The sequence below is a fragment of the Macrobrachium rosenbergii genome, chromosome 31 (assembly GCF_040412425.1).
Source record: "Macrobrachium rosenbergii isolate ZJJX-2024 chromosome 31, ASM4041242v1, whole genome shotgun sequence".
NCBI classification, from domain to species: Eukaryota; Metazoa; Arthropoda; class Malacostraca; order Decapoda; family Palaemonidae; genus Macrobrachium; species Macrobrachium rosenbergii.
Window position 1 is genome coordinate 28,004,763 of NC_089771.1, and position 22,663 is coordinate 28,027,425.

The window sequence follows — 22,663 nt, forward strand, 5'->3', positions numbered from 1 at the left end:
GAAGTGGTGTAACTTAAGTTATATTATGAATATATTTTCTTTCCCAGATGATTAGTAAGTCATGTTAGTTTTGTGACCATAAATGAATGAATACATCTTTTTGCCCATCATTTTTCTGCTTTTACTCGTTTCTCACTTCCCTCAGTCTGATTGTAAGATAGCTTGTGATTAAGGTGGGTAGGTGAAGATGAACATGTCAAGGGCCGTAAGCCCACCCCGTGTCCTAGGTCCTGGTCCCAATAACCAGAGCATTGCTGTTGTCTTTACCCTGTTCTCATGTTTGTTTTAACTTTGTATATTGTGTTAATAAGTTTTTATATGTACTTCAACATCTGTTATTCTTCTGTCCTTATGTTTTATATTTTTCTGACATATCTGTTTTATAATTTTGATTTTCTTTACAAAGTATTATTTACATCATATTATTCAAATGCGTAAGACTGTCATAGTGATTGTACCTAAGTTTTTTGCAATTGCTCCTATTACTTCATGGGGCCAGCAGCGAGTAGGATTTGACTTGGAAATAAGACTTTCACTATGATCTACCATGTCAGATATTTGAATTATGCTCGCAAGATTGCATGCTATTTAGGCTCAAAGTTTTCTGTTTACATTCATCACTTAATGATGTATTTTGATGATACAAGTGAAATTGGAACTGCAAATGAAAGTTAGCAGGGTACAGAGTGATGACACAGATGAAATAATAGTGGACATTACGGTCAGGGGGTTGTAGGAAAAGCAAAGGACGTTCATTATGCCTTCAAAGTATTGTGCAAGGTGCGTTGAGAGCACCATAAATCTACAGGGAATACTTAATTTGAATAACCACATATATTCTTCTAAAATTCAGTTGTTAGTTTGAATTCAGTTGGTTTCAACAACAGGGTTAATTGTATTTCTCAAGCAAGTATATTTAGCATTTATACTTTGTTTTTGTACAATTCAGCCTGTCATCTCACCTTTTTTAAGTTTGATACCTCTAATGTGCTTACAGTTAATTTCTAACTTTGTAACTTAGTTTAAATTGCAATCAACCCTGTCTACAACTGTTTAAGATTTGTAATTTTTTCCCCTTAAAATTAACAAATCCAAATTGTTTTGATAGAATCTGCAGTTTGTTATAAAAATCTCCAACAACTGGGCTTTGAAAAACTTGCATTGTGAAGTTATCAGTCAGCAGTGTTTTGCTACTGCAGTTTAATATAGTATGAATTGTTTTTCACACATTTACTATCATATCTTCAAAGTTTGCTGTACTCTTATCAAATCTCTTTTGATACCATATCAGGTCATTTTTGAAGTGAATGTGTGTGTGAGATCAATGTCATGAAGTATTTAAAATGTTGAAAGGCTTTGAAAACATTCCCCTCAAGTGTCATGGAAGTGTATGCAGTGATGGTGCACAAGAGCTTGGCTTTGAAGTCAGGCTGAACACTGTACAAGGTGCTAAAACTTGCCCCATCAACAGTATTACAGTTCATCATAAGGAAGAATGTGATTGTAGTACCTTATTCTTCTTTAGCTGTGCTTCAGTATGGTATGGCCATGGATTAGAGGATTACTAAGATATGTGTCTTAGTCCTACAGGAAATGGCGAGGCTCCTATTTATTTGAGTTCAAGAAATAAACAGGTGACCCCATATGTTCACCTAGAAAATTACACCAAAGGCATGACTCTTGTTTGCCTCTCAAGGATCAAGTTGGAGGCCCATATTACAAGAAAACCTTTGCTGCAAGTGGTGGCTAGGACACAGGTTTTTAAGCTGCTATCTGAAGGTCTTTTAATGACATGAAAGAGAAGCTATGAGAGCTGAAAAGAAGGCTGCTGGGATTTCCCCACAGATCCTGAAGGAATACATTTTTTATTTAGGTTACAGTGCCTGACAAGTTTGAACATGGATGCATCAGGCCTCTCCCAGTCTTGCAAGGCTTTCATAACCTTGGGAGGGACAACTGTCCCAGGGTTCAGAGCTGTCAAGGTCCGCACCACTCTTACATTGCCTCCCAATGCTTAAAATCTAATGGTGAAAGCCTTTTTTGGTATCTCATTCAGAAAATTCAAGTGCAGTCAAGGGAGTGCCAAGAAGCAGCTTCAAATAAATTGAGTCTTAACTCGATGTGGTTGACAAGATCCATCAACATAAGAACATGAGGTTTCCATGGAAGAAAAGGCATTAACTCTCAAGAGTCAAACTTGTGCCTTTCAGCCAGTCTCTCATGATTTGAAGATGCCCCAACTTGATGAAGTACACCAATCTTGTAAATCTTGCAACATTTGCCTCAGCAGCTCTGTAGTATATTTGCAGTGTGAAAGTCTATAGATGTGAGTGATTTCTGCACATCCTGACTCCTAAGGTTTTAGATAATGAGGAACCTCTTCTTCACTGTCCACAATGCATGTCACCTACAAACCTCAATTGTCTTCTCCGTAGCACTTCTTGTCACCAGAACCAGTAGTTCTTGATGACAAGGCCTCATCATACTATAAGGATAGGGAGATTGCGGATGTCTTCACATGGTCATGACATTTATAGCAGTCAGTACTGAACATTTATTTCCATAGTATTCATAATCTTCAAATTTTGCTCATATGTTTTCTTTGATATTCTTAGTGAAGCAAAGCATATTTAACGTTACCTGGGAAACTAAAAGAAATTTATGTAAAAAGTGAAGGGGGTGTTGGCTGTTAGGAACACAACCCTCATTTTTCTTAGTGTCATTTTATACTAATATAAGAATTTTTCCCTTTATGGGAAATAAATGGCCAACATTTAGTTTTGGATTTGCTCTTGAAATTATTCAAGATTTGACATGCATCTCCTCTCTTGTAAATATTCTTTCCAAATTTACAATACACAGAAACTAATCAGATTTGCCTTATGCATTATTTTCTACAATACATTAACAATAGTTCCTGAATTCTAGTTAAACAATGCCTGCTTAACCAGAGAACATACACTACTAAGCTCACAAGATAATACTTAGATGGCACATCTCCTTAAGCTAAAATGCACAACTCTCTAAACCTCAAATAGTCTTAAATTCTGTTCAAGACTCCATAAAAGTGATTAAGAACACATTATACAAAAAAGTAAATTTATTTAATCAAATCTTAAACAAAATGGTTTGCATTAAACATGGAAATGACAGTAAACTAGAAATAAATAAGTTCTATATTCCTTGTATTATGGAGAATTATGACAAAGTTTGAGTACAAAACAAGGTAAGCTTGTGACTGTCAAGTTTAGTCTTATAATAATAAATCAACCCGACCTCCGAGCTAAAAGCTTTATATAACAATCTTGGCAATCATACCCACCTTTATTTAGATGCAGTATATCAATTCTATACAATATTAAAAATTGCCAAATAACAATGAAGACACTTGAATTTTTAAGTGCAGCAGCTTACACTTAGTCATTACCTCTCTCTGGAGACAATTTAATCTTCATCTAAATTTTAAATAACCATAGAAATAAAGAATTAGTGTGCTGAATTCCAAGATACAATATTGGATTACATAATTTTAAAATAAGACAAAAACTGTTGAATACTGCACCAAATTCACATTTCAGTTATGGGTTAACAAACTTTGTCATCTGTTGGACTGCTCATTTTTTTTCCAAAACTGATAAACTTATGTCCCCTGCTTATTCTTGCTTCAACAGCAAATCAGAATAGATTTCCTTTACAAGTACATGTACTACCTGATATTTCACATTCAAAGGTAGCTTTACAACTGAACAGTGGAAGTAGGAAGAATTTAATTTTTTCTTCGCATGAACCTAGTAGGTCCCTCATTTCTAAAAATTGACAGCAAATGAAGCAATCAGGCAATGACACTACAAACATAACTTTTCCAAATCTTTTTCAGAGATGAAGCATATACCTAACAAGTATATAGTTTTGCTGAGAGAATGGATCAATAATTATCATAGTATCATGTAACACTAAGCTATGTATGCAAAAATTTTCTTAGTACATCTCACATTAAGTTTCACGTAAATTTACTGTTAAAACTGATCTGGACAGCAAATTCCAATAAGATGAAGTAAATAAACATGATTTTATCCACTTTGTCCACAAGAATAGCAAGTAACATTAAGACAGCTTTAGTTTTTAAATGAGCTACCTCTGGCACCCCTTACAAGGATTACAAGTAACTATAAAAAACTGCAGGTATAATATCTGTATAGGAATACATCAATTTTACTTCTATAAGGTATCTTTTAGAAAAGAGTTGTACTCTTGCCTAAGGTGTAATGAGAACATTCGGTTCTGTACATCTTTTGGGTAACTGACACCTCAAAAAAAATTAATCGCTATCGTTCCCAGATTTTGAACGTGCAGGAGACCTGGATCCAGATCTAGAGCGTGGAGAACCAGATCCTGACCTAGCTGGGGAACGTGAACCTGATCTTGACCTAGAACCAGACCTTGAACGAGAACGAGATCGTGAACTAGATCTTGATCTTGACCCTGACTTTGATCTAGCAGGTGATCTACTACCTGATCTTGATCTTGACCTTGATCCTGAGCCACTTCGTCTTGAACCACTACGACTTTGTCTTGAACCACTGCCATTGTCTTTGAACCGCTACTCGCTTCAACTCTGCTGCTCAACCACTACGATTGCCCGAATCACACGTACTTGCTCGAATCACTACGACTTCGTCTCGAACCGCTACGACTTCGTCTTGAACTACTACGACTTTGCCTAGAACTGCTACGACTTCGCCTAGAACCACTACGACTTCGAGACCTTGATCTTGAGCCAGAACGTGATCGAGAGCGAGAACCAGACTTTGAACGTGAACGTGACCTTGACGACCCAGAGTCTGACATAACTCGTCTTCTCTTGTTTGTTCCTCCTCCTTCACTATCTGATCCACTAGCAATTTTGAGCCTTGCATCATCTGAGTCATCAGACGAATCTGATATGGTAGCCTTGGAGACGATGCGTCCTTTCTGTTTGGCAGTTAAGCCTTCATCACTCTTCTTTCTTCCCTTCTTTCTCTGCCTGCCTCTGGCAGGACCATCTTCGTCATCACTTCCAGCCTCCCTCTTCTTCCTTCCTTTCTTTCTCTCACTGTTAAGGGACAATTCCCATTATTAAACATACAGCATTTATTCTGATACTACATAATCTCTTTCTAAACATGTTGATTATTATCATCACTATAGAGAAGTTGAAATATTGACCAGAATCCCATTTACACTCAACTATTTCTGCCCAAAGATTTATTTGAAATGAGAGGTGAAAACTGGAGAAAGGTAAAATAAAGTTAAAGTTGATTTGATTGGTCGACAAGATAAGACCATCAGGGGTGGGAAACATGAAAGGCAAAATGTAGATAACCTATAGTAGTCTACAGTATTCTGTAAAGGTCACACAACGCCTCTCATTACTATGGCTATGCCTACTATGAGAGAGAAAACTGTACATTAGATAAAACCTACTATCTAGACTTTTATCTTCAATAATTAATATCCTCCCAAATTCTTATCATAAAACATCTCAAGACAATAATGAACTTTTATATCCAAAATGGTAACCGAGACTGAAACCCCAAGTTGCAATCAACTATGATAAAGCCCTTTCAGCATAGAATTCCCAGTGCTGCAACTCACCCAGGCTCCTCTTCAAGGCCCCGAGGCTCTCACCTTAGGGGCACCTCCCTCATCTCCACTTCCAGGACCAGAACCATCTGAGAGAATATCATATTCCCTTTTCCGACCACGTCCACCTTTCTTGGACACTTCAGCAACTTCTTGAATAATGACAGCATTCTTCATCTTTTCCTTGTATATCTCACGTTCTTTTATCTAAAACAAAAATTACCATTGTTAAAGCATTTTTTTCTTATAAAGTATACATCAATAGCAAAAATAATTATGTAAACATCATTAAATTAATATAAATTACAATGTTGTACTGACAACAGGGAAAATCATGGAGTTAAACCGAAAGCCTAACCATTTATTATGAAAGTCTATTCTCCTCCACAGCGTAACAGCTTGAATCTTTCCAATTTCTATTATAACTGTTTTTAAGGAAACAATGTAAATATAAAAATTTGATTTTCCAATACAAACTTAACCTTAACTCTAGACAAATTTTAAAATAAGAAAAATGCCCTTCTCAAGACATCTCACATGTGCTTTCTTGAGTAATGAGATTTGAAAAGTAATGCAATTCATATAACAAGGAACAATTCAAAAACTTTTATAAAATACGGATGAAACAACTTGTCCACATAATAATGGGCTACTGTTCTTTGAGCATTACTCATGCACTAACCTTGACTGTGTAAGCATAAAAATAAAATTTTGATTCTTTTACAAACTGAATTTTTCCATACAAACCCAAAACTTAATTATGAATAACCTCACGGTTTTTGAAAGCCACAGGAGCTCTGCAGAATATCTATACATCCTATACTTTTCAGGTAGTCTAGACCATTAGATGCAAGAAATAGCCCAGTCTTATTCTGTCCCCACATATCATGTTCCTACTGACAACAGAATTTTGTTAAACCTTGAGGTGTACTGGCTAGGCCAAAAGAATAGTATTCTAAACTGAATGTCTTTTCCTACCAAATTATTATGGAGATTTTTTTCTGGAAAAGCTGCATATGCTGGAACAAGAACGTAGGCATCCTTGGGATCTATGGAAACTAGGAATTTGCCTTTCTAAGTGGGGATCCATATTGAAAAAAGGTTGTGTTTTGAAGTTGATAATGGGGGCCATAACCTTGTCACCCCTCAAAAACAGAACCTGGCAACTCTAAAAACCTAGTAATCTCCACCTCATCTTGACATCCAAAGCTCAAAATCTCTCCAAATCCTGGTCATAGTCACTGATGCATATATACAGGCTGCAAATGAGTTGGGGGGGTCTTGCCTCCATCTGTTACCCAAGCCTTGGCTCCTATCTGCTTTCAAAGCCTTCAGAAATTCTGGGAACATGCTCCTACTAGCAGAATAGGAATCACAGGAGAGCTAACTTCATTTCCTTTTCTTCTTGCCTGGAGGCTAGATATATTAGAATGGTCTCTTGGCCAAGGTTAAAAAAAAGAGGCTGCTGTCTTCTTGAAAGAGGTTTCCTCACACTGCTGGAAGTGTTGGAATGCCTGGAGTCCTTTGCTGCCTACTCGTTGGGTAACCAGATTGGGTTGGCTGCTGAAAGCCTCTTCTGTTGCAAAGATAAGGTGTCTAGTACTGTTACCTTCCAATAACATCTGATGAGGCAAGCTACCCAATTCTTACTGATGAATAATCAATTTACAGACTCCCGAATGGCAAACTGAAGCCAAAGATCACAAAGCTTTAACATACATATACTGCTGCAGCTATTTTGGCAAACCTGTAAGGACTCAAGCTAAGGTAAAGGCTCCAGCGAGACGGTGCCTACTATCAGCTGGTTAAACAGGTGAGACCATGGTAAATAACCTGGCCTTGACAATCAATCACTAAACAACAAATACAGATCTCTCAGGACCAAATAAATATATGAAACATAAATTACCAAGCAGTTACTTCTATAATCACAGCAGCATATTTAAGGCTACAGATGAAGATATGAAAAATAAAAGCAAGTACAAAATACAGATGAAAAACTGCAAATCAGCAGAAGGCTCCAATGGCATAGCTATACAAAATACATAAAACCACAAGTAAGTGAAAAAGAATAAGCTATGAAGTTGACAAGGGATCAAAAACTGAAAGGGCAAAATACACAAAATATGGCTAAGGAGCAGCAATTATGAACATAGTTGAAGACTTTTAACTGGAAAGTAAAAAATACACATATACCAACCCTCAGAAAACCTATAGATGAATAACATACAGGAAAAAGCAAAAAACATGCCAAACACACGAGAAAGGGAATAATGAAGAGAACTGACTTGCTCCTCAAAGCAATAATAATCTAGTCATCCTAAATATAAATGTAAACATACAGCCTAAAGTTAGCTGACAATTGAATGATCTTTAGAAAATTTGATCTTCAGGAAATGATCTAACTAGCTCACCTCCATTGCCTAGTTACCTTGACACCAAATGACCAAAAATACAAAAGCACACTAATCGGATGGCTATAATAACTAATTGTAGCATGGTGAAGGAAGTGTTTCCCTCTCAAAGAAACTAAAAGAGGAAGTTACAATTAATCTTGCACTAACTACCACTCAATAAAGGCAACAAAAACACTATAACAGGTGGAGATGATATCTAATCAAAAATTTTTCATATCACACTGGTGAAATAAGGAAATGAATGGATGAGTAAATTAAAATAATTTAAATAATTTCACACAATCCTGGAAAATAAGCACAGACCTGGAATCCAGTTAGCTGTGTGAAACCTAATACACATGAAAAGTGAGCAGTTAACAGCTGGGGACCCATGGATCCACAGGTGTCTTTTGGCAAAAGACTGAAATATACAGGGAGATAAAAAGAAAAATATTACTTCAACATAGACGGTAGGATTTACCTTTTCTTCCAATCTCTGGCGTCTTGATTCCTCAAGCTTCAGCCTCTCCTCTATCACCTTCTGTTTGAGGGCATTTCTTTCCTCTTCTTGTTTACGACGTAGAGCCTTCTCTTCATCATCTTGTCGGCGGGCACGCGCAACATGATACTGAGCTTGGGAGAGAAGATCACGGCACTGGCTGGCTTCAGCAGCAGCTGCTCCAAGATCGTACTTCAGTCGATCACCATTTACACTTAGATGTTGGAAGTACCTAGAATTATCCACATATTAAGATGTTTGACTGGAATAAAAACCTCAGACCTGGCATCATAAACTTATTGTAATGTGCCAAAAAAACAATCAAATACAGTACTGTACTATTTTTTCTCAACCATAATAAAAACCCATCAAAATCATCTTATAACATACCAAGAAACAACACTGAACTACCTTATTTCCTTGGTCTGTCTATGACCTTGTATGACCTACACTTCAAGGCTACTCTAATTTCCTTAAAATTTTCATAAACTGCCATAAAAATAACAATAATGTATAAATTAAATAAGAAATGCAGCGGCAGGTTGGAAATCTGAACTCCGTAAATTTTTACAGTAATCACTGATAATATGAGTGGAATTTGGATTTAAGCATCAAAATTTCTCTAAATTAACTCTAAAAACACCAATTTAAGCATAAACAATCACCATTTGGGGCTTTATATGTTCCAGTCACTGCAGCCTTCAGTACTCAGCTCTTAATTTAAGAGAATTATTGACTTTTAAAGGAGAGTACTTTTCTTAATTACCCCATTTATGCATCAGGCACAGTTTCAAGTTAAACAAAAAGTCTTCAAAAAAAAAAAAAAAAAAAAAAAAAAAGATTTCAGCGCTAATTTTTAAGTGTTTACTCTCATTATCAAGAACTTCCTGGAAAATTGCAGAAAGATTAATAACACTCAATCCTAAACATATTTCAAAAGTAAATATGGCTGACACTTACTTCTGGGCTAAAGTTAGCTCATGCACAGCAGCTAGCACAGTCTTCAAATTTGATTTTTCATCTCTCAAAACCTGAGATGCAAGCTTCTGAAGTACAAGAGCCAAGTTGTACAGAATTACAGTGTCATGTGGAGCAACATGCCTTGCCTGTAATGCAGATTATTTTGGTAAAAATACAAGGAAAAATGTGGTTATCTTTTAAAGTTGTTATCCCACTTACAAAACAACAAGTAATACCATATCTTCTCAATTCATGACCAAAATAAATTCCAGTAACACTAAAATAAAAAGAAAAATCACATTTGAACCATACAATTGATTATACAAAATATTCTATGTCTCAATTTGAAAGAAAATTGAAAGAGGTGGGTCCATATTTACCTTTAATAGTGTATATTTTGCTTCTTTTAACTTCATTGCCTTGTAATAAGCCCTAGCAAGGTAACCCAACACTTCAACATTAGGGTACTTGAAGAATTTCTTTTGGCAATTCTCATACTGTGAAAGTAATAAACAAGAAATTAGAAAATTCACAAGCTCACTTCTGCTCATGTTAAAAAATCACAACCTAAATATATATACAACAATGCACAAAACAACCAAAAAAATCTGAAATTCTACTACTAAGCAACCAAACTATCATATGAAAATGAATCTTGATCTTTGTAGGAGAGTAGCAATTCCTTAAACAGGAAACTGTAGAACACTAAAGGGTCTTTGCAGCATCTATCTACACCCAGTCGTAAGCTTCATACCTTTCAATCACTCTCATTCCCTTTGGTTTGAACTGAATTGATTGAATTGGATACAGAATTTAGGCCAAAGGCCAAGCACTTGGACCTATGAGCCTGACTGTCCAAATAATTCAATTTTAACTAGTTGCAATTTTTATCTCTCATTTACGAACAAATCCTGAGGCAAGCCCTATATAAACATAGTATGTGACTCAAGTGTTGTCAGAGAACAGCCGTTTAATAATTATGTACCCCTACATCAAAATATATTTAAAAAAGAAGGAGAGAAGAAAGAACACCAATATTATCACATTTATGAAAAGTATCCACGTAAATTGCAGTAACGACAAACATGAGGAGCTAAGCTGTCAAAAAAAATATAAAAGAATGCAGAACTGAGTTCAGAAATGTGACTCTCCTTAAACCAGTCAGTATCAACAACAACTAACTGCAGTCTTTGAAAATCAACATCTTAACGAAGCAGGTCCTTAAGTTACAGAGCACTTACCATCTGGATTGCATTAATGTACTGCTTCTGCTCCACATATATGTGAGCAATATTCATCCAGACATCACTGAAGTCCGCAGTGGCCTCTCGAACTTGAGCAAATATGTCTCGAGCTTCATTGATGTAGCCCTTGTGAGCCAGTACAGCACCTGAGGAAAAAATCTTTATCTAAAGCTCTGAATGAGAAAGATGAAAAGCAGTTAACAGACCAACATATCTGAGCATGACAAACAATTTTACTGTATGACAGATGCTTCTCATTTATAATAGGGTAAACTTTAGTATTCCAGATCACCGAAAAAAGTGCCCAATGGTTTGTGGGCAACATTTTTACATTGGAAAATAATGCTATACATTAAAGTTAAGCTGGCTATTCTAAAAGAGATTAATAAAAAAACTTCTACTATACAACAGTTAAATATAAAATATAGTTAATATGTAAATGCTCTGTAACATTAGGAAAAATTACAATACCAATGCCATTTGCTGCCCATATACTCCTGGGGTCTGATCTCAACACATTCTTGTACATCGCCAAAGCTCTGTCCTGATGCTTCCGTTCCTTCTCCTTGTCGCGATTGGGCTGATGGAGCGTCGTTAACCAAACATTGCCAAGGGCAATCAAGGAATAGGAATCATTGGTTGTACTTGGATTCTGTTGAGAAAAAAATTTAAAAGTATATTATTAAGTTTCAAAATTTTAATGTAACTGCAAAATGTAATTACATAAACACCTGTAATGACAAAAGACCATAAGTGAAAATATCTGCCACTCCATAATTATGTGTTATATGTCATAGTATTTGAATAAGCTCCTATATTCTTGAAATCTAATTTCAAGGGGATATGTGATATGCAATGATAATTCAAGTGACTTCATAAATCTCTGCAACACTCAACTTCACAATATAAAAAAAAGAGGAAACTGTGCCTCAAGAGAGGGAGATAACTCAGTGAATGTGCTAAAGCAGACGTGGCTGCAAGCACAATGGAAAAGTAAGGACAGCTTAGGTCATGGGTAACTGTGGGCCTACTTGATAAGACTTTGTGTTTTGGGATGATTCAGTGACAGCCAAAGTGCGCCAAGTGCAAGTAACTCCATCAAAGAAAGTGTAGTTTTTATAACCATCAGAACAAATATTACATTTTGATATGATGTGCCAGCTCTTTACAAGGCAGACAATTACATGTTAAATGTTCAAAGTACGTGGGAGAAAGGTACAGAGAAGGGTATGATGGGCCAGTTATCCTGGAAACAAAGAAGCCATTTTACAATTTTACAAAGCAAGTATTGGTTGCATTCGTTTCAGCATCTGCATGTCCTGTGCACTTACCGGATTAATCAGTTAAATATGAAAATATGATTTTTATTTTTCTGGACTTTGACATAACTGATAATGGAATCCAGCATGTTGAGGTGCCAATGTTCCATTTTATTACTATTTATAACTTCCTGGGAGAAAACCTAGATATAAAAGTGCTTAATCTTTCGATAGTATCATAAGATCGTAGAACACAGGCTAGCCTTTATATGACTTTTTAAAGATCCAGATCTTCCTAAGATATGCAGCAAACACCCACCCACTAGTGTCATTCTCTGAAGTTTTACTAAACTCGAGAATAATGGAGACTGCTTAAAATTTGACATTTCACAAGGAACATGGGATAAATTTCACAACAAATGTAAATATTCACTGGAATAATTTTTCCTGTAACTGTTTGCACGTAAAATTTTCAAATGACTTTTGAAAGAATCCTAAAACAAATATACTTAACTACTACTTGCAAATATATATTGCAACAATAATGATTTAAATGGGCTGTCATTAAAAACCATATTGTACCTTTAAAATTCGCTCGAACTTCTTTTGGCCTGGACCCCATTCATTCTTTGCTAAATGCAAGTTTCCCATTAGCGACCAGGCGTCAGGGTGTTCGTTGTTCATACGCAAAGCTTCCTTGTACCAATCAGAAGCATCATAAATCTGGCCTCTGTCTCTTGCCATGCAACCAAGCCTTAAATAACCTGAAATAAAAATTAAAAGTTTTAAATAACCTCAGATTATGTTAATCATTAAGAAAAACTCAAAACCAGCTACTAAGCATAAACAGTACTGATATGCAAAAGAGAAATTTTACTATGCCTTAAATTATTTCTAAGAGGATATTTACAAATCTTAATCTACACCTTCAAATAATTAGATGAAACGAATTCTCTTGAAGGATAACGAATAACTATTGCACTGTAGTAATGGGTACTGAGCCGTACAGCATGATATGAAACTAAGTTTTCATTGGAAACCCTGTCAAGCACTCAAAATCTTTTTGAGTTTCCAATAAAATGTCTTAAATAGATAGTTATCCAAGTACAATAATATGTCACTGGGAGTGTCAAAAACATAAGAGCTTTCGAAACTTATGTTAAAAAAGGTAAAGACTAACTTACAATCAACATAGTTTGGATGATCTTGAAGAATTTCTTTGTATAACTTCTCAGCTTTATCAAACTGACAAAACATTTCGTAAAGTCTTCCAGTATTATACTTAATCGTTACAGAGATAGAAGAATAATACTGTGGTTGCTCCTGTTGTTTTTCAGCTTCACATCTGTCCCAGGCCATCTTGAAATGTTTCTGTGCTTCTTCATAATTTCCTAATCTGGAAGGAAAATTTACGTATGAAGTCAATGGCCCTTAATGAAAACAGACACTTGAGATAACAAGAAAATGGTAAATCAATACAACAAGCAGTCTGTGTACAAAAAAAAATAGATAAACTAACCAGATTACTATAGCCATTATATAAAAAAAAATTAATTAGTTTACGGTATCAAATTTTTCCTCTCCTAGTATGGACCAGAGTATCCCTTCTTGAGTAATGATGAACTAAAACTAAAGCAAAAAAAAAAAAAAAAAAAAACTGCAGCTGAACAGCCAGTTGGGGAAGGCAACAAATGAATTGGAGGAACAGTAAAGACCAAGAACAACTGAAAATACAGTAATGGTTGAGTGGAATAGTGAACCAGTATAAAATGAATAGAGAATTTTAAAGTTACATAAGGCAATCATTTCAAATACAGTATAACAGACAACAATTGAACCGAGTCTGCTTTCTAACAAATCAAGAGCTAGACAGCATAAGAGCTCTGCTGCAGTGCTCGGTTCACAGTTTCTGTATAACTTCTCCTTTGATGTGAAAACTTACCAAGCTCAAAGGAAACAATATCCTATTGAGCGTGAGATTACCTAAAAATTGTAATTTTTCATAAAATTTCCAATGTAATGGATAATTAACCCACTAACCAAATGAAAAAGATAGGAAATGACAGACCAATTCAAACAGCCATCCAGGAATGCTTCTCAAAAACAAAACAGTACTAATTAGCTGTCATAATAATTCTTCAAAATTATCAAACAAGTTTTCTAATTAGCTGTCACAATAATTCTTCAAAATTATCAAACAGGTTTTCTTTTTTAATAACCTTATAAAATGAGAGAGAAAAACCAAACTGAATAACAGTCCCATAATAGTTACCTAAAGTGGAGGGCAGCAATATTATTCAAAATTTCTGGTGGAATTTCCATTTGGATAACGTCTTCTAGGAGTTTTGTGGCTTTGTGATATGCAGCTAATGACCCTTGGAGGTCACTACCCTCAAGAATCTGGGCAAGTTCGATCCAAGCCTCAACATCATCACTCATCTGCTCTGTTACCTGTTGAACAAGTGATTAAATTTACAGGTCTTGGTAACATTCTTCTTAATTTCACACACTCCAATGGCATTATAGAACTTTCAATAAATTTACCCTTAGGCTCAAGCCTGATTCCCACATGTTTAACTGACCCTGACCTGGAACCTTTCTCCATATGAGCCAATGAGGCCTAGCATGCATATCCCTCTATAAAATGTCCCCTACACTATTTGATGGTAATGTATCGACTCTGACGTTGAATGGGGACACTCCTCCCCCTGGTGAAGGTTGTCATACATAATGATTATCCAACACTTACTCAACAATGCATATAAAAACCACTCAACTATTCTCATTAAATGTACCTCTTAAAAGAAAAATCATCATTTAAATGTATTTCTAATATTTCTTACCTCTAAAACTATGTTACAATGAATTTGTTTTTACAGCTTACAAGCTAGAAGTCAACTAAAGTAGTGACCGAATTTTAACAACCAAACAAAAATATTACCTTTTTAAGATGTTGTTTTGCTAAATCCCTTTTACTTTGTGAAGTTGAACTTGCATACAAAGATCCTAAAATCTTCATGGTTTCATAGTTTCCAGGTTGTGCTTTTAATACTTTCTCAAAACACTGCGCTGCCTGTAGAGAGAGATTTGCACATATTAAAAATGATCTGCAATAATCACCACCCGAAGCATTAGATACACTATATTATGTCTTTCAGAGATGTAACAGAAATTAATGCTTTGACAGGTTACTATTTTGTGTGCTTAAATGTCCACCAATATTATGGCAATATTCTAATGACATAATTGGGCTGCCAAGGTTTCTAAAATACAAGGCAGGATGTGACTTTTGAACAAGGCCATAATTGTGGATTTTTGTCCCCTACTATCAAAACTGCAATCGCAGCTTTTAAGGGTTTAAGAATCAAGATTATCTATGAAGAAATGATTGAAATACCTTCAATTGAAGAAGTTTAAAATATATATCCCTAATTATATACTAAAAAGTGGCCAAAGAGAGATGGAAAAAATGTGGAGACAAAGTATATAAAAGATAACAGAGAAATTAGTTGAAAAGAAAGAAGTACTGGAACAAATATGGCAGCATTAAGTATTTTAAACAAAGAAATTGAATACTATCGAATGGACGATATTGGCATGACAAGACAAACCAATAAAGAAAAACAGCTGATAACCTTCAAAGGGCCACTGATAAAACCTTACATGAAACCTCACACGCAAACAGAAATAAACTTTGTACAAATGCAGAAATACATCTTTACAAACACATACATGTGGTTCTGCACAGTACTTACGTTTTCTTGATCACCTCTGTTTATATACATTTGACCCAACCCATAATGTGGGAGGACAAAGTTTGGTGGTGCATACTGTGTTGCCTGGTAATAATACTGGAAGGCCTGAGAATAGTCTTCCTGAACGTGATGTGCACGAGCCATTTGGTAACAAGACTCGGCTCTCATTGATTCATTTTCTGTGTTATGGAAGGCATGTAGGCAGAGATGCTGAACTTTAGCCCAGTCCTGAAAAATCAATTTATTTGTGATGACTGGAAACGGGTGACTATTATTGGAAACAGGTGACTTTTACTGTATCAGTTATCAACATAAACAATACTTTGGTAAAAATAAATGCAATGGTATGAAGCTTGAAAGACCTACCGATTTAAAGAAGAAATGATTTCCCAAGTGATTGAGGACCATTGGATTTGTTGAATCAATATTATATGCTTTTGATAACATCTGAACACCACGACGAATGTGATCAGGTTTTTTCTCATTAAGCTCTAGTACAGCCAGACCAACAAGTGCTCCAACACACATCCCATCCAGTTCCAGAGCTCGTTCAAAGGCAAGTCTGGCTTTGTCCTGGTTTCCTAACTTCATAAAACAGTGACCCATCCCAAGACGGACTGCTGCTGGACAATTGGGGTTCGTTCTCAGAGCCTTTTTGTAAAATGCCAATGCTCCTCGATAATCCTGTTAGGGAAAAATGCATCATCTGAAATACTTTATGTACCTTAGAACCATTAAAGCATTTTAAATAGCAATGTTCATCAGACAAGTTAAAAACAAAGAAAATGCAAAGAAACTTCCTCTTCATACAATCATGACAATATAAAACCAAAATCCTTTAACAAACCTTCCAAAATAAAACTGATGTGTTCTGATAAAAAAAATGTAGCTTAATTTGAAGCTTTGATTAAAATACATCTAGGTAACTTAACCAAATTTTATGTTTCCCTTACCTTCTTATTATATGCAATACAAGCTTTCCCTAGGAGAGAGGGGATGTTATTTGGAGACTGGTTGAGCACAAAATTGAACTGTGCATCAGCCTGTTCCATTTTATCCCCTTCAAGGAGGCAGAAATAGGCACGGCCCAACAGATGGTTCTGCAAAGTGAAAACTATTCATAAGAGTCCATAAGCAGAAACAGAAGCCATAATACATATACAGTATTTTTCAAGTACACAACTGCTTTACTTAAGCAAGGAGATAACTTGAATCAAATATCTACAGCAACTGCACAGTTACTTCTAAGAACTTCACACATATCAAATGATAAAGGCAGCAAAGCAAATTCTACTTACTTGGTCATACATAATGATCTTATCTGCTGTTGTGTACAGGTATGTTGCCTTTTGGAACAGATCTTTCTTGGCCTGAGGCTCTTTTTCTTTATAAGCCTTCTGTACATAGTAGGCTGCCAGCGTATCATATGACCGCATCTACAAAAAAAAATAAAAAGTTTAATAAACCATACAATATACAGCATTCAAGATAGAAAATAAAATCATCCCATTATAATGTAAGAATTTGATACGTCCTTTTTGTGCAAAAATCCTTATAGTTAAGAAAAATTAAAATATAGAGATGGCAGAGATCAAAGTATCTTTAAAAGGAGGGAAGGTGGGAATGCTTCAATTAAGTCAACATTATCATTGCACAAGTTCTAAAATACCTGAATACCCTGACACCCAAGATGAATTGATACCTACTTAACAATCTCAAGCCAAAACAATAATATTGATAATAAATGGAACAGCCAGTTTGGCAAGCCTAGAATGCAAAGGTTACTGAATACTACAAAATAGAGTAAAGCATATGATCTATCTGAACCATACAATGTCACATGAGACTGTTCAGAATTAGTGACAATTAGATTTAAGTATCATGGAATGAGTTTCATATACTGTACCTGAATTTAAAGTCTGTAAGAAAACTCAAATACCTGAATTTAAAGTCTGTAGGAAAACTCAAATAACTGAGTGAGGTATGTAGCATGTTTCAAATAAGTACTTAGTTACATACAGTGTTGTACCTACAGATATTATTACAGAAAAATGCACGAGAGAGAGAGAGAGAGAGAGAGAGAGAGAGAATTACCTGGTCCTTTTCTGAATCCCCAGTGAGGGTGGCATCAACCCTGCTGGCTTCAAGTATACGTACGAAGGCCTCTTCATTTTTTTGTTTGTAATATTCAATCTGGAACAAATTAAGGTGAGTCATTATTGCTCAACTTTCCCTACTGAGTCACTTATAGGAACACCCATTTGAACAATGCTTAATTTCATTAATTTAACTATCCACCTACTGTATAGCTTTAATTTCATGTACAGCTAGAGCTGTACTATGCATGTTCCAGTAAAGTTACAATGAAGCAAGCAATAAATTCTCCCAAAACCTAATGATAAACGACTATGCCAATTGGTGTGGAGAAAAAATACTTACAGATAAATCTACCCAGTAACTTAGGGGAACTTTTTCATTCGTGAGGATTCCAAGGACTTCCTCTACATCTGGAAGTGATGATAAGTCTAATTCAATCACCTGTAAAGCAAGAAAAATTCAATTAAGATAAATATATGAAACAGTAAGAGCAGCCCACACCAATTTCAAATTACTTAGCAATAGCATCATGGCTACCACTGAAATCACACTGTGGTTGCAGTTATAATTATTTGTGGTTTTTCATTTATTCATTTGGACAGTGACAATCTTATTGACTAACTAGAAGCAAATAATAAACCTGATGGGAAGCTGCACATTAAACAATATTCAGGCTACAGCACAGAATGGATGGTTTGTGTCAAAAAAAAAAAAAAAAAAAAAAAAAAAAAAATGTATTTTGTATACTGTATGTATTTTCCAGATTTCCCCCTTTTAATAACCAATGGGAATAGGTTATATACCACCTCTGGGAGCCACTGCAAAATAATGGATCAAGCTTTACTCAGTAAAAAAAGTTCTGGGAAACCACCAAATTCACTGTTTAGTGTCATTCAGCTAAAATGGCACCAGGAGTAGTAATGATACCAATTTTTGGCCTTGATCCCTCATCCTACATTCTTGACTGTTGAGGAAAGAATTTGTTTTGGAAAGTCAAAAGTTTTCTGTTTGACTGTTGAAGATTTGCTAAATCAAAACTACCTTAACCTTTGTTTTAACCAGAACCTTATCTGAACCTAACCTGACCTACGAACCCAAGGTAACAAATAGGAACCCAAAGTAACAAAGAATATTGAATATGTGGACTTAATAAACGTTTTTAACTATTAACGGATATTACGTTCAAGACTTTAACTTGCACTGTCAGAAATAGTTTATTTTGGGTTGGAACATCATTTGCTGCCTGTAATTGATGACTTATTTCCTCCTGGCAACTCTTTTCAGTTGGTCGCTGATGCCTAGATGACTATTTTTTCAGTACGCATGCCTTGGCATTTTCAGATGCTGTTTGACGTTGTTCTCAATGAATGTCACAAAGAGGAGGCGTATGTCTTCAGGTGAGATAAATCAAATCAAAGGTGTCTGATACTCTGTTTGATGATGAGAGCTCTAGTTCTGAATCCTCCATGATGAGGATATTGAAGAAACAAACTTTTCTTCCAATAATCGGAAGTGAAGATGACTTCTCACGAGTGACATCCCTTAACTTTTGTTGCTGATCCCGCGTAAATTTTCAGTTGAGGATAAAGAGAATCCATTAGAATTTTTGAGAAATAATTTGATGATGAAATCATTGATTACCTCGTGAAAGAAACAAACAGATTTGCAAATCAGTTTCTAGATGAGAATGTAAACATTTGTCTCCAAAATCATACATAGATGGATTGTGTGTAGCCCCTGCTTTAGAGATTTGCATACAAAAGAATAATAGTGCATGTATGTACAACACTTTTCATTCAGTATTTTGTAGTCTTATGAAATAAAATAATAGTAGTAATAGTTTTTATCCTATCATTTAATAAAATTCCTACTCTTAACTAGAATTATAAGCATAAAAATCAATATTAACTGAAAAACTATCATCAGTGATATGACTTAATTACCAGAAAAAGCGTGATTCCCTCATCCGGGGGACGGCAATGATTAATGATGGGAAGTTATAATCCTCACTTTTCATCATATTAGTTTATCTAAAACAACAAATGAATTGCTTGCTTTATTTAATACTGCCAAGATTAAAAAAAAAAGTTTGCCAAGATTTAAAAAAGTCAGGTTATATCCTTCTTTAAGCCTACTTCAAGTGTTGGGGTTGATCACAGAGGTTCTAAACCTGGGTCATATTGTATTCAGTTGGGACAATAATGTGTCTGGAAGACGGTGCTTGGTGGCTCTTGAGCAAATGAACATGTTTAACTATTTCCAAAATCAGCCAAATTTTACACAAAACTACAATGCTACCATTGCCCTCTAGCTCGCAACTTACGGTTTGTGTATTATGAGATGAAACGTTTCTTGTTTAGTGCCAGCCCCTCAGGCATGAATGTAAAAACAAACAAAAGATGGTAAATATCATAAGCATATGCATAAGACAAGAACCAACAAAAACATAAAAAAAAAATAGAAAATATCTTGGTTAGCAACTGATGGGAATCAGGCTGCAGTAGCAGCCTGCAATTTTACCAGTGTCAGTACCTACAAGTTTCTATGGCTTTAACTCGTCACATGTTGAAACACAAATGGCTAAAATCAATTATGCTCACATACTTCCATTCTACGGGCTGGAAGAGAAACGAACGACTGAATCTGTTACCTATCAGAGCATGGATATACACAAGCATATGAATCTTAGCCTACAATTTGTTCTGACTGGTTGGATTATACAAAATCAGTAGGCTTACAGCGTGATCTAGGTCAACAGGGCAGAGGAATGACTAAGGTTTAAATTTTCATACCTCTGCTCTCTTCTTTACGTGACCTAGCTGTTTCTACTCGCAACACTAGGCAGGACGCTGCTGCAGCGTATCATTCTCTATGATCAGGTTTAATAGGCTACTACTCACTTTTCTAGGAGTTTAATCTCAAGCACAACTAAAATGTGGAATCACTCCTGCTCTCTGTTGAAGTCTCCTGAATGTCAGATATATTGTTATGGTTTCTATTCCCTCATATTTATTTTTATTTATCATCTTTTCCCATTACTTATCTCTCTGAAAGGTGATTTACCTTTGAAGTCTTCTTGGGTTTATAATCTTTCCATAAAAGTTTTCATTTGTAGATTTAACGAAATTACGAATGAAACAATGAAAAGACCTCGTAATGGTGCGACCTGGGCGCCACAGTACGGCCATTTTGAGAACTAGGGTTTGGTAGTGAAGTGGTGTCTTGTGTGTGTCAATGTTCACGTCACCTCCAGCGTATTTTGGAGGGCAATTAATTGACCGGGCAAGTGTTTTATATGGGTGGTTTATAACTTTTATTCTATAGTTTTCTTTTTTTTAATTAGAAATGAAACAGGCTAGAAATACGCCTGTAGATCTGACCAACTATGCTAGCCTACTTTGTTTACTTTTTAAAGTGTGAACGTGCACTTTCCAGCGAACGATAAAAGTAAAAACACCTTACTATAGCACTGACGTTTCATACGTACACGAAAACCCCTAAAAATAAGCAAGCCTATACATCATAAATAAAGGTTTTAAACCATCTCCGTCCAAATATGGTAAGTATCGGTCAATGTCCAGAACAACTCCGCGGTGAGATATAAGAAAATAGGTCACACTATAATTTTCACAATATAAAATAATAAAACTTTGTCTCTGAACACTTTTTGAGGAGATTCACCATATCCGAGATATTAATGATTATCTAATCGGCATCCTCGAAATCTTACTGGAATTAGTTCGAAAATGAGGTTTTTTACTGTAATGTTTCTCAGAAAGAGTGTAATGTTTCTCAGAAAAACTAGTTCCCATCGAATGATTTTCGATTTTTGACTTATAAGGTTAGACAATACCTGTCCCCCAACCCCCTCCATAGCTAATATGGCGAAATTGTGGGTGTTTCCTCATTATAAAAAGTGGCCTAAAACGCTTTAAATATGAAAATATTACATTTTACTTTTAATTTTGGTACTTTATGCATGCGGAGTTGTTCTGGACATTCACCTAAGTATCCATTTCGGTGGGTGACCACGACATCCACGAAAGCTGCCCTGTTTCAGTAGGCAAAATTAACCGACTCTGATTCATATTATGAATTAAACTATACTTCGCACTTACCTCATCGCTATCCCGTAACGGAATTTCGATACACCCCGACATTATGCCGGGGGCAAACGGTAAAACAACGGCTAGTGTAAAGTTTCTTGTCGTGCCGTCTTACTACTTCCTAATAACAACAACAACACCCAGTGTTGCCAGTTGTAGAATATTTGACCGTAGAGCATTGACCAATAAAATGTCAGATATATGCATGATCAGGATTAAAAATGATTCAGATAAAATATCTTATATATTCTATAGTTCAAATTCATAAAATTTGTAATCCTTTTTACGTGAAATGTGTGAATCAGAGATGCTCTATGGCCAATCTTTGTGGTAATACTGCATAAAACATCGATGATTCCATATGCGCAAAAATTGCACCGTCCACTTTGACTACTCTGTGGGCCATTATTTAATAGTAAATTTAATAATATATTATTCTGATCCCTTTTTTACCAGTAACCTTATGTATTTAAATCTCAGAGTGAGCGTTGGAAATGCTGTTTAACGTTTAGCTATGAATAACATTTCATGTTCAAGGTTGAGGCTTTACCTTAGCAACGGCGCCTCAATTGCTCCAGTGGTGCAATCTTACTTTTTGGATGTTGCCATCTTAATGATATAAGGTTCTTCTTTCTTTTCTTTATTAATTCAACCAACTAAAACCTTTATAACTATTTTATTTTTTTCCATTTCCATATGGTTATTGTAGTTTAACTACACATCTT

General features: G+C 35.5%; 1 protein-coding gene across 2 annotated transcripts; it reads right to left on the minus strand.

Annotated features, from left to right (window-relative positions):
- Window positions 1–3,085: 3,085 nt before the first annotated feature.
- Window positions 3,086–22,098, minus strand: Ctr9 (RNA polymerase-associated protein Ctr9). Of its 2 annotated transcripts, XM_067132548.1 has the most exons (19): window positions 21,951–22,098; window positions 18,175–18,273; window positions 17,830–17,928; window positions 17,034–17,171; window positions 16,689–16,835; window positions 16,102–16,419; window positions 15,736–15,963; window positions 14,922–15,053; window positions 14,253–14,431; window positions 13,165–13,376; window positions 12,563–12,744; window positions 11,193–11,373; window positions 10,719–10,867; window positions 9,858–9,974; window positions 9,478–9,623; window positions 8,500–8,749; window positions 5,668–5,829; window positions 4,655–5,088; window positions 3,457–4,580 (listed from the first exon to the last, which is right to left on the minus strand). In XM_067132548.1, the coding sequence occupies exons 1-19, from the start codon at window positions 21,990–21,992 to the stop codon at window positions 4,319–4,321; spliced, it is 3,477 nt and encodes a 1,158-aa protein (XP_066988649.1). In that variant the 5' UTR covers window positions 21,993–22,098; the 3' UTR covers window positions 3,457–4,318. The 2 variants fall into 2 exon arrangements, with proteins under 2 accessions (XP_066988648.1, XP_066988649.1); XM_067132547.1 differs by having other exon boundaries at window positions 3,086–5,092; window positions 5,635–5,829.
- Between the last annotated feature and the right edge of the window lie 565 nt (window positions 22,099–22,663).

What these genes read in the sequence shown, in the direction of transcription:
- Ctr9 (XM_067132548.1), bottom strand. Translation starts at nt 21,992, where the DNA reads ATGTCGGGGTGTATCGAAATTCCGTTACGGGATAGCGATGAG. An exon ending in ACAGAGGTGATCAAGAAAAC is followed by an intron (nt 15,054 to 15,735) that starts GTAAGTACTGTG and finishes CTCTCTCTACAG; the next exon opens with GCAGCGCAGTGTTTTGAGAA. An exon ending in GCCAGAGATTGGAAGAAAAG is followed by an intron (nt 5,830 to 8,499) that starts GTAAATCCTACC and finishes TTTTTGTTTTAG; the next exon opens with ATAAAAGAACGTGAGATATA.